The sequence below is a fragment of the Rhopilema esculentum genome, chromosome 20 (genome assembly GCF_057945365.1).
Source record: "Rhopilema esculentum isolate cy_ngs chromosome 20, ASM5794536v1, whole genome shotgun sequence".
In the NCBI taxonomy this organism is placed as follows: domain Eukaryota; kingdom Metazoa; phylum Cnidaria; class Scyphozoa; order Rhizostomeae; family Rhizostomatidae; genus Rhopilema; species Rhopilema esculentum.
In genome coordinates, this window is record NC_142834.1 from 5069508 (window position 1) to 5082500 (window position 12993).

Here is a 12993-nt window from a genome sequence, read left to right on the forward strand (position 1 = left end):
CAGAACATTGATATGACAGAACATTGGTATGACAGAAAATTGGTATGACAGAACATTGGTATGACAGAACATAGGTATGACAAAACGTTGGTATGACAAAACGTTGGTATGACAGAACGTTGGTATGACAGAACATTGATATGACAGAACATTGGTATGACAGAAAATTGGTATGACAGAACGTTGGTATGACAGAACGTTGGTATGACAGAACATTGGTATGACAGAAAATTGGTATGACAGAACGTTGGTATGACAGAACATTGGTATGACAGAACGTTGGTATGACAGAACATTGATATGACAGAACATTGGTATGACAGAAAATTGGTATGACAGAACGTTGGTATGACAGAACGTTGGTATGACAGAACATTGGTATGACAGAACATTGGTATGACAGAACATTGGTATGACAGAACATAGGTATGACAAAACGTTGGTATGACAAAACGTTGGTATGACAGAACGTTGGTATGATAGAACATTGGTGTGACAGAACGTTGGTATGACAGAACATTGATATGACAGAACATTGGTATGACAGAACATTGTATGACAGAAAATTGGTATGACAGAACGTTGGTATGACAGAACGTTGGTATGACAGAACATTGGTATGACAGAACGTTGGTATGATAGAACATTGGTGTGACAGAACGTTGGTATGACAGAACATTGATATGACAGAACATTGGTATGACAGAATATTGGTATGACAGAGCATAATAATAGACTTTTCTACGTTCAGAACTTATAATAATTTGATTCGTTTACTCGCAAATAGATGTCTAATTTCCTTCTTTGTTTATGATTATTTATCTATCTTCAAGGTGTTGATTTGTCTGATATTCGACTGAAGACCATGCAAGATCAATCTCTAATGGCAAACGGGTCACACTATGAAAATCTACCTCAACTTAGAACGCTAAGTCCGCTTGAAGACTGTATTGATGGTAGTATCAAAAATCCAGTGCCAAAACCTCCTAGAAGACACGAAGATGTCCAGACAACACCGAAGAATGAGTACATAAACCTTGCAGAGTATCGCCGTGATTCTATTGCTAACCAAGCAAATATTGAGTCCGAACCTGCACCGGACTTTGACATCGATTTAATGGACAAACTGGACAATTTCGCTGCAACCTGGGATATGAATGAGGACGATGAGGAGGAGGAGTTTCGAATGCTACCTCCAGTGCCTGATGAAGATGATGTGCTCTTACCAAGTAATCCCGAAGTTGAGGAGCTTTATGCTAAAGTTGATAAAACAACGAAAAGCAGGTTGCAAGGTGTTAGTATGAATGGAGAGAAAGACTCTGAAGACATACAAGATTTGCCAAAAGGATCCAGGGATATCAAGAAAATTGAAAGAAAGACTAGCGCTGATGTCTCAGCTTTGAGTGAGGGAAAGTTCAAGATACAGGTAAAAAGTTGCTTCTACATTGAAGCTTTTTTTAAGATCTGTTAAGACATGACAAACTAGAGCTAACCCTAACATCCCTCGGATTTTACTTAGAAGCTCATGTTTCAGTTCAGTCTATGCGGTATGGAGCCAAGAAATGCTTCCTTTTTGCAAAAAAATAGCAACAAGTTTATGATAGGGGCTTTTTTAGAATCTATGGAGAAGATCCACCAAACTCGTTCACATTGTTACGTTGCTTTTATATTTTTCAATCATTCTCTTTTATCATACGATTCCTTTACGTATACTTTTGCCCACATATCTACTCTTTGTGATATGACATCATGAAGCTGGCTTGACACCTTAAACAGTAGTTTGTTTTAGATTAGACCTATGGAAGCCTTAAAACTAAAAGAATCCTCTTATTGACCAATCTTTACAGAATTTTTCTTACCATCTCATTTGAAAAGGCCTAGTGACTAGTGGGCTTTTTGATAGGATTAGTTTCAAACGATAAAAGTGTTCTTTCTGAATTTGAAATGCCTCCCGATGCAACGGGAACCAGCAGCTTGTATGGTGTTTTCATATTTTTGCTTCTTTCCTCAGTATTCTTCCGTTCCCATCTACCCCCAGAGCAATATTGTATCCGCCTTTGAAAACTGACTCTAGAGCTCAAATACTTTTGCAGTTGCTGTACAGCCAACATGACTCGTTTTTAATCAAAAGATTTCTTTTAAACTCATTTTTTCTGCTATTTGTAGCTTGTTCGTGAATCAGGCTGCCCGCTTGGAATAACGATTGTGGGTGGAAGTGATACGCCAGTTGGTATACTGCTTGTATCAAGTCTGCAAATGGACTCAGCCGCTGGAAAATCGAATCAAATTCGACCTGGGGATCAATTGTTGCAAGTCAACGAACAAGATTTGACAGGTAAACCTAAATTATATTAAGCGCCTATCATTGAGTCCTTGTTTTCAGGCCATCGCAGGCACAATCGTATGCACAGAAACTCTTGTAACACGATTGTTTAACAAGTTGACGCGGTTTGCATTGCTATTTCCTCGTATGAATAATAAACATGTTAGTTCTAGCAGCTAACCATAACCTGATTGGGTCGGAGCCATCTTAGGCCATGAGCCTTTTTAGGCCAGCAGCCGTCTTGGACCATACGCCATTTTTGGACAATCAGCCTTTTTGGGTTTTCAGCCATGTTTAATGTACGTCAAAAAAACATCAGAATTAGGTGGCGATGTTCGTCTTCTTTGCACAGCAAAATCAGTGTCCAGAAAAGTATTTATCTTTTCTACATTTCATAACTTTGCTTAATATTTGGTAGTTTGCGCTTAAGGCAGTAAGTTTTTGCTTTAGATTAGCACCAGTTTTGTTTGTTTTCGAATAAAAACCAGACCATTGATTTGATATTGTATAGCTGTCCTTTACCATAGTTGCTTGTACCTAGTTTGTTAATTTGAATATAGGGAAGTTAAATGATAAACAATTCTAAAAGGTTTCAATAATTTTGCAACCTTACCCACAAGATCTCCCTCCCATCTAACACCTTTAATCATATACTCCATTGAATGCTTTGTGATTTTACGAAACATTTTTGAAAATCAATGCATTTTCATTATCTATAGACGCAACGCACGCAGATGCCTTGCAGTCTTTGAAGAATACACCCCCTCTGGTTGAGCTTGTTCTTTTGAGATCCAAGGATGGGAATAAAGCGGTTTTAGAAAAAGCAATGAAGCCCACCCTCTCAAAGCCGAATGTCATTGCAAAGCCATTGAAAGAGGAGCAGAAAGAAGTCATTCTCCTAAAACCAACACATAGTCTTGAACTGAATACGGACGTGGAAGACGGCAGAAATATGACTTTGAGTAGCAAGCAAAGTGAAGCTGTAAAGCAAAGGAATAGTTTTGGCCCGTTTTCAACGTTTCAAAAGCAGTTAGACGACGAGGCCCCTGATCAGCGAATCACGGCTTCGAGGGCTGCACTTAACAAAAGGCCTAGCATTGAAAAATGGGACAATATTGAGATTGTTCTTGAAAAAACCAGCGGAAAAGGTTTGGGAATCGGAGTAACTGGTGGGTCCCGGACGAAAATTGCCGAAGGAATGACTGTAAGAGTTCTTTTTGTCTTCGTTTCTTTGAGATACTGATGGTCTCGTGAGAAGATATTTTTGTATGCTATTTTCCATATAATTGGGATCCTTCTCTCTGCCTCGTAAAATGATCGTTCTTTTGACCGTGTCATTCAACTGTTTTTAAGCTTACAACCTTTCTGCAACAAGATATTCGTGGAGAGCCACTATATATTAAGATGAGTAACGACCTATATGAAGTGCTTCAACTTCCTTGCAGAAGCAAATTATGTTAGATTTTGTATTTTTTTAAAGCTAATTTTTCTGCTATTAATGCTAGTGATTATCATGTTTACTTTAATATAAATAAAATTAGCGTAAAATTATCTGGGCTGTGCTCTTCCCTCAAGCTTTTTTTGCTGGCACAAATTTATGTGGAACTTTCCTCTTCCAATGACTAAACAGTTTGCAATGCGTCCTATACAATCTACTTTGCCTTTCTTTGGATCAGCGGTGATAGTGCACCGTGGATGATATTTGTATGTATTTGCTTATAATATTACGCTATGCTAATAATATTATTATGCTAATATTATTGCTAATATTTACGTTTAGAGCAAGATAGTAGGTGCCGTGTCACGGTTAATGCGATAGTTTATTACGTTTTAGGTGCGTAAGCTAGTGCCTGGGAGCATTGCAGGGGATGACGGTCGTTTGCAACAAGACGACAAAATAATGTCGGTAAATGGCAATGAACTGAAAGGACTAACGCAGGGAGAAGCTCTTGGCATGCTTAAGAACTTCACCAACACAGTGACCCTGGTTGTAAAACGCAAGCGAAGCCTAGACATGAAAAGAGGCTACACGCTATCTGCGGTCGACCTTCGGCCACCAAGTCCGTTGCTAATGGCGGCAATGACGTCACCAGATAGAACCGAAGACCGCCTTCCAGTCACAAAGAGTTTTTCGCATTTCATCGAGAGAAAAACGAAAAGTAAGCGACATGGATTGGATAGTATATCAAAAAGCTTCGATTTTTCTGTAGGAGGAGGTCAAAACCTAATGTATGGAGGAGATACAGACATTTGAAACAGCAGTTGTTAAAGAAGAGTGTATGGGGCATTCATTACACCAAGTGAGATTTGCCAAAACACGAATGCACTCAGGCCTAATTTGGTAATAATTAAAATATAGATCATTATTACGCTTCTACCTAGAGACATATTGAAGATTATTTCTTAATCTGATAGGGAAATTCAAGTTCTTTTAATACCCCTTTTTGGGAATTGCTTTTCGATGTTATATTTATGATGCATAAGTTTCTGCAGCATAATGTTTATATACTTATGGGCTCGTGTATATTATGTAAATTATAGACTGTGGTTTTAATGCTATTGTTGTATTAAGATTTATGTAGATAGAGACGAATAATTAGGAATCCAATTGCTTCAATATTGCTCGCGGCTTTTGATTTATCTTTTGCTGCACCAGGAAGATAAGAAATGGTACATTTTAGGTGTATCCACTTAAGTTTAGTTCTATTATTTTGTAATGTCTGATATCATATTAATTCTTCTACTGATGAAAACATTTCGCAAGGTTAGAGATGTTCTTATCTTCCATCGCATTCATATAACTTCTAAGGAGTTTTAATGATTAGATGCTTTCCCTCATAATGTTTATATTAAAAAAACGGAAGTGGGTATGATATGCAAGCGAATATTCTTTAAATCACCCATATCAGACATTGAGATGATAATTATTATACACTTCATCACTAAACACGTCATTACATATACAGCTGGTTTCTTTCTTGCTGCGAGATCATGTCTTAAACTGAACATGCAGGATGCTACCTCCACTTCATGCTCCCAAAATTCATCAAGGTGTTAATAAGGGAGGCTGAGCTTTTATCATTCAGTTCAATAAAGACTGAACTTGATTCAGTCAATTTAATATTAAATAGAGGTTAGAAAATGAAATATTGCCTTATTTGCAAAGCCTCTCATTGAGAAATGAACATAATCTCGTTTTTATCCCGTATATATTTTTTGTATAACGAAGCTGTCCATATCCAAATTGTTTACATTTAGTTTTAATGGTTTGAATTCAAAGGTTGTAAAAATCATTGCAAAGGTCATTAGCGCTGTTTTATCAAATTCATAAAATTGAAATTGTTTATTTCTTGTTTTTTGCTTGTCTCTTTTAACCTACTTCTTGCGTATAGATAATCGTGTTTAACTTGAAGTAGCGTAAGTTAATTACCGTTCCAATAAAGTAAATCATATTTCCAGATATTTCTCAGGCGTTTTTTGACTTATTTCAAATATTTTACTATATCTTTTATCATAGTATTTTGCCATTTCTTTTTTATCTTAATTTTTATCATCTTAATGTATGCATGTGCTTACTGCTTTGGAGTACAATATTATTGATAAACGAGCGAACAAATTGCGTGTAGATTGCGTACTTGAGAGTTAGCAAATCCTCAGTCCAAATCTTTCTAAGCTTGTATTCCTTGAAAGCTTCAAAGAAGCTGCACATTGATTGATCTCAATATGAAAAATGGTGATTTTTTAAGGGTAAATTTGGAATTTGGATACTTATATTGTAACCCTGTAAATTTTTTTTAAAAAATAACGATGTTTTACTTAAAGGCAGTCTGTCCACTCAATGATTGGGTAATATGAACAATAGCTTATCCTGCCTTAACGGATTACACTGCTCGCTTTGGCTGGTCTAGCTGTGACAGTGGACGACATTTTAAATCGCGAGCAAAAAGGCTTTCGAAAGTGGTAAGAAGATTCAATTGCTGGAATTAAATGATGATAATGGAAGCATTTTTTTTCCCTGTTGACTTGTCTGTAGCAGAAAAAGAACAGGGAATAAAATTTTTCTAGCCACAGCTTCACTACAGCTAAGCCCAATGCGGCGCAGGCTACACTACAACGGGAACAAATCCATTTGATTCAAATGAAAAATGAATTTCTCTCCCGTGAAAAAAGGTGAGCACATTAGGGGATAGACTGCCTTTAACACAATTTCTAAGATTGCCAAGATGATATTGCTAAGTCACTGAATTGGTCACTTCAAAATATCTAAAAACTTCATTTAATAAATTTACAAATCTAAACTTTTCTTGACAAAGAGACAGTCAAATTTGGGATAAGATTGATCTTTCAACTAATTCTAATTAGATTTGATCTTATTGTAAACCACATACTATAGTATTAACCCACTAGTTATTTACTTGAGTTGATGAATATAAAAGTTACTCTAGCACACCCCGTACTTATATTATTCTCAAAATTATTATTATGAACAAATGAAATTTTATCAGAGATAATTTCAGGAAGGATGTTGTAGAATTTGATTTCGCTAAGGGGTCTTATTACAGCTAATTTGTATTATTCTCATTTGAGTGTCAATTATCATGCTTCAGTTTGGTATTTAAGTCCTCGTGTGCTTCTTAATGCCATTGGAAGTAACAGAGAAGAAGAAGTTCTGTAATTTGGGCTTCTCCACAAAGTGTTAGCTTATTTCGTATGCTACTTCCACAATGATTTTTCCCCAGTCCCTTCCTCTCCTGTTGATATCAAGCGTAGTGTGTTTCTTTATATTTGTTCTGTCTTTATCTGTTCTATTGTTTTAGGGTAGGGTCTGTTCACATCATGGGATTCATTTCAGATTTCTTGTTCTTTTTCGTTTAGGGAAGACTTGGGTCTTAATTCAGTCGCGTTTTTTCTTCCCCTCTCATATCTTAGATATCTAAGGTAGGACTGGTGCATCGGCTCTATGGTGGGGAGAAGTGAACTTTCCTTGTCCATTCCCTGCCCAGAACTTTCAGCTGCTTGTACTTAAGTCTATCAGGCTGCATCCAAGGTTAGGGTTTTGTATGGGTTAGGTGAAGCAACTTAAGCCGATGCACCAACGGTCTAACGTTGCTTCCTGTTATGAGGGAATGTAGCCTAAAAACCTGATTTGATGAGGGATGTGGCAATGTCTTCTGAGGGAGTTTTCTTGTTGTAATGTATGAAATGCATTTGTTGATGCTTTTTTTTCTCCGAGTAAGAAATAAATTTTACTAAACACACATACTGTCTTGGGTCGCATGAAAAACAAGAAGAAAAACAAGAAGAAAAACAAGAAGATCCTCAGTCTAGTCTCCTGCTTAGATATCAGTAAATCTAATTTGTAAATAAATTGTTTGTAAGATCTTCCAACCTTGGTACCAATTGTATTCTTATATCTCACCAAGTTGCCAATTTTGCATGTAAAAATGCAAATTTCATATCAAAAAAGGTTATTTATGATATGAAATTACTTTCTTTTTACTACACCTCAAGGATTTTTGAATCAATACTTTTTTAGGAAAAGATTAGGAAGAGATTGGATCGGGTATCTTTTTGCGAACGAGGCTGTCAGAAAGGCGCGAACTTCTGACGTCAGCAATCATTTTGTTTCGAGAACACTTCACAGGAAAGTACGTTTGGTTAAATCAAAGAGTTTGGAAACAGTGTCGAGAGGTTAGTATTGATTTATTTAATTCCTCCTAATTATTATTAGATACATTAATGAACTATTAGCAAACAAATCATTATTCATCTCAGTTTCGTACAACATTAGACCTACGTATGAGGTTCCAATGACTGTGAAGACAGTGCACTGATGATTATGTGCTGTCAGAAATCTGTACATCAAAAAGCAACACAACTTTATCGGGTGCATCGATCATTTATTTTGCAAAACAGAGCATTTTTCTAGACACTAGGAGTCACAGATTTCACAGACCACCCTAAATTTTCTGAATTTAAAACAATGCCCAAGAACTTTTCCAATTTTCGGGGTATTTCCAATCGAGTATTTCTGATTTCTAAATCTTACATGAAATTGAACTTTAATTGGATTTATTATACTTAAGAATCGCAAACGCTGAACGCTAGCTTCAGTGAGCTAAGGTTTTGCCAAACGTTAACTTTTTTAAAACATATTTCGAGTCTTTTCGAGAGAATTTTGCCCCATTATTAAGTAAACAACAACGGACAACGCAGATGTTTTGAACGTGACCAGGTCGGCAAATCATACACATTTAAATTTCGTATTTTTCAGATAGAACTGAATTTATACATTTATTTATAAATATGAAAAATAGCATCTATGAAACTACAGCGAAATTTGAACCTTCGTGAAAATTTTTTAGCGCTAGATCTAGATACGTAAGTGCACTTTCTTAGGGATTTTAATTCAGTATTGTTGAATCCCCCTGAGCGAATTGAATAAATTTGATAGGGTATTCTAGTCTGTGCAATGTCAAAGAGTTCAATTTTGTTTTACGTACCGAATTTCTCTAATAAAAGTTTTGCCTAAAAATTATTCCCATTTAAATAAAATGATACATTACAATCCATCAAAAAGGGAAGGCAGGACAATCCGATCATCTATTTACCACTTTAAATGTGCTCAAAATATTGTAGCAAAAGATTCAAGTGGACACAAAAAAGTCCCAAAATAGAAGAGAAGGAAGTGAAAGTGGAAATAGTCCTGAGCCCACGCAAAAAGATGTTCTCCTTGATGAGACAAGGGAGTATTTTGATGCAGCAATCGCTGATCAGTAAGCAGCATCCCAGCAAGTTAAAGAAAAACAAGAAGTGGAAATAGGTGAAGAAATGAGAAAGCAGTCGGTAGAAATAATGAGAGAGAGCAGCAAGAGAAAGCAAGGGGAGATAGAGAATGTAAGTGAAAAGAAACGTAACGTTGGGCAAAAAACCTTTGAAATTATTAAAAAGAATCAAAGTTGATACTTGTTTTAAAGAGAGAGAGTTAATGCTGAAAGAGAGGGAAATTGAAGAGAAATATTCAAAGAAGATTTAGGTTACCTTTCAGGACATGCTATAACATTATTTTTTGATGGGCAGTGGTAAAAATATCCAAAATAGGCCTGAATCTAGTTGCGAAGCACGTTTGTTGTCATATTTTTGAATTCTGATTGGCCCAAGGAGTTTGGAGAATTTTAATCACTCAGCCAATCATAGATTTGAAACCTATGCTAGGTGAAATGAGATTTTCATGGAGTGGTTTGCCATACACTATGCTCAGAGTATGGTTTAGTAGCCACCAATGGTAAGCAGGAATTCATATCAAGCTCCCAATTAATTTCTGCCAATCTGCGAAATGCTAGAGCAGCACACAGTGGTTTCACGTGAGCAGTTTCCAATTCCTTTTATGTGCGCGTGCTCTGGTCAATTTGGCCTAAGTAATTTTTGGATTCGCTTCGATCTGGATAGAGGGTAGAGTGAACCTAAGAAATATTTTTGCAATGCAAATGGAAAGTTACCTACTCTAGGCTAATCCGGGTCGGCTCAAGGGGGTCGGCTCAAGGGGGGTTGGCTTAAGGGGGTGCGAGTGGAATTAGTCCTGAGCCCACAGAAAAAGATGTTCAACTTCTTTTGGAGGGCCGACTCAACCCGGGCTGACTTTCTACTGCGCATGCGGAATAGGGTCACGAAATGAAGAAGGCGCCAGTCTTTTCTGCACGAAAACATACATAAATTTCTTACTTGGAGAAAAAACATCAACAAATGCATTCACTCAATTAAAATAAAAAAGCTGTGGCGAGAGAGCGCGGAAACAGCATACGAAGTAAGCACGATAATCCCGACCCAAGGCAATTGAATACACCCATCTGAGTCAAGGTACCCACACTTTCGTGCTATAGAACTCCTTCTTTATTATTCCCAATGGCATCAAAGAAGCACATAAGGACTTAAATACCAAATTGAAGCATGACAATTAACATCCAAATGAGAGTAATGCAAGTAAGAACCCCTAGCGAAATCAAATTCTACAACATTCCTCGTGAAATCAACTCTGATAAAATTTCATTTGATCAGCATTTTTTCGATTTGTGGTTGTCGTCACATGTCTAATCTACAATATCGCCTGATACATGTATGGCCGTGTTTATCTAAACAGGCTTATTGATCTTAAAGCTTCAAGTGACTTGACCCGGATTACACTGTGGTTTACGGGTGTACCTTGCAAGTGCAATCAGGAAACTCCCATTTTCTCCGGACTTACAATTCCTCTACATACAGGTACAAAAAAGCTAGTTTGTACCCAAGGAAATGATCGAATGGCTCAAAAATTTGCACACGGCCAGGACATGTCGGGTAAGCAAAGGCTCTCTCAAATTTGTTGTATTTGCTCTGGTCAGTCTTTTATAGCTAAATATAACTGCCGGATTGTAGAAAAATTGGTGGCAGGGTATAGTTTCAAGGAGAGGGGGAAATTGAAAAATCTGAGAAGCACTTTGGTAGCTTAGGATCTGCGCTTTCTGCTGATGCAAGTCAGATTTTGTTACCTCAAACCAAGGGCACAAAATAGCTTTTGAAGGTGGTACACTCATTTGAGCAATAAATCTTGCTGGAAAGTACCATTTTACAATATTTGCCAATTATTTTGATATGGTTGGAATCAACATACACTTGTGCATCAAATGATCCATAGTTTGATACGATAACTTGATAGTTTGGCTCTTAGGGAGAACAAAACATCATGTCAAAAACGCTAACCTTAACCGTAATTTTGTCTCAACAACATCATTCTGTGGCAATTGGGGACACCCTTAAGGTGACTTTGTCCTTTTTGTATAGAAGCTGTGGGGTGCAATGTTTTCATATGAAAGAGGGGTACCTAAAGACAAACTTGTTTCACAAATTCTGGCAAAGCAGCAAACTTTTCTGACGAAGTTGGTTGTTTAGGACATGGCTGAAGCCCAGACAGTGCCCCAAGTAGCAGTGAAACATTTTTGGCTGTGCTTCAAAGATGATTTGGACAAATTATCTCAGTGCTGGCGAGCTCAGTAGCTAATAAACTTCAATTACAGGCAAATAATTCTTGGACAACCTAGATTTGCGATCAGTATTTAGAGTAAACCCACTTTTTGGATTATGCCCAGTATCACCGGAGTAACTGAGCTTAGTGTTCCTTAGCTCGATACCAAAGGGGCCTGGGTGAAAAAGATTCCCCGAAGATATTTTTACATTCATGCTTTTAAGAGATTTCGCTCAAGTTCACCCTATTTCAAAAATTTTTTTGCCAAAAGTATTCAACTTTGCTCCTTCTGGTTAGCGAGAGAAACTATCATTCTTGCTTCTTGCTTTTCTGTTTTAACATGCTATACCAGGGGCCACGCCACCGGGGAGGGGGGTGCGGTTTGGCGGGTTGCTTATGGTCTCCTACCCTGGGTACCAGACTCAATATATATATAATAAAATAGAGAGTCTGGTCTAGTGCGCCCCATTCTCGTTCTGGTGTGCTGATATTAACCAATCAGGAATGAGTGTACAGATTTCTGTACGTTCACAGGTCACAGCAAAACAATAAACTTAGCTCTGGTGTAAAACATTGAACAGAACACAACATAAATAAATGCTAGCGACCGTAACGATTGAGTTTTAAGATGCTGTTAAAACTGTACTCAAGGAATATTTTCCGCATGTTGTGTTAAGTTAACATAGAACAGCATTGAAAGCTTTGTTTGTAGAGAAAAGAGACCCTTCGCCATATTGCCAACTGGCTTTGGAAAGTCTCTGATATTTCAGGCAGTGCCTCTCATTAGAAATTAGGCCTTGTAGTGAAATGCAGTAAATAAGAAACACCGCAAGGCGCCGAGAACAAACAACAACAAACACAAGTAAATCAGTTATTTCGCCCGGCATACGGGGCTTCGCTTGTCGTATTGGTCATATTTGCTGTGGTGAACTTCCAACGTGAGGATTCTAACCGCCGCGGTTTCCATGCGCGCTGCCTTCACAGTGAGGAAGTAGACTTTGAAAGTACCCATTTTTTATGAGGAAAATTACAAAAGACTTATTTTAAGTTGTATACGAAATTTAGTAATGATTAACATTTAATAACTGCATTGTGCTAACCTCAATTTCATGCTTCGCACATGTTTTTTGCTGCCAAATGGCGTTTTAAACCTGATTTGATTGGAATCTTGAGGCAGAAAAGTATATTACCACTGTATTAATAATGTCGACTTTACAGAACTACATAAAATACATTTGCTTTAAGATTTCCCAAAACTCCTCTGACTACTGAGTATCTTTGTTATTTATCCGACAGTCTTGTTTCACAGGCCTAGTCTGTTAAATAGACTTCAGTTCTTTCAAGTAAGTTCACCAGAACGAGAATGGGGCGCACTAGACCAGACAGACTCTCTATTTTAATTTATATATAGTGAGTCTGGTACCCAGGGTACTGAAACCCCTATCCGAAGTGAAAAGCAATCCGAAGTGAACCCAATCCGACGTCGCGTGATATGAGAGTCAGGTAGAGGATGCCTTACCCTGGGTACCAGACTCACTTATTTTATTGCCCGCAACTCGCGCGCGATAGCGCGCGAGTGAAGGGCTTATAGTCTGCCCCGCGTATAAGTAGCATATGGAAGCTTCAGTTCATAATGTCAGCACTTTTTCAGCAGATTTTGTCACTTTTCTGC

General features: G+C 37.5%; 1 protein-coding gene across 3 annotated transcripts in view; it reads left to right on the forward strand.

Moving 5' to 3' along the window:
• LOC135687522 (uncharacterized) overlaps positions 1-12993 on the forward strand; it is a 56379-nt gene that overhangs the window by 23196 nt on the left and 20190 nt on the right. The window contains exons 16-20 of one of the 3 annotated variants that reach the window (XR_010516228.2): positions 834-1426; positions 2167-2335; positions 3043-3527; positions 4158-4664; positions 7860-8014. Coding sequence is in view for 2 of the 3 variants with exons in the window: in XM_065204094.2 (XP_065060166.2) it covers positions 834-1426; positions 2167-2335; positions 3043-3527; positions 4158-4577 (1667 nt within the window). In the remaining variant the exon portion in view is untranslated. Of the gene's footprint in view, positions 1-833; positions 1427-2166; positions 2336-3042; positions 3528-4157; positions 7829-7859; positions 8015-12993 lie in introns of those variants that run through there. The other 2 variants (XM_065204094.2, XM_065204096.2) reach the window with 2 other exon arrangements.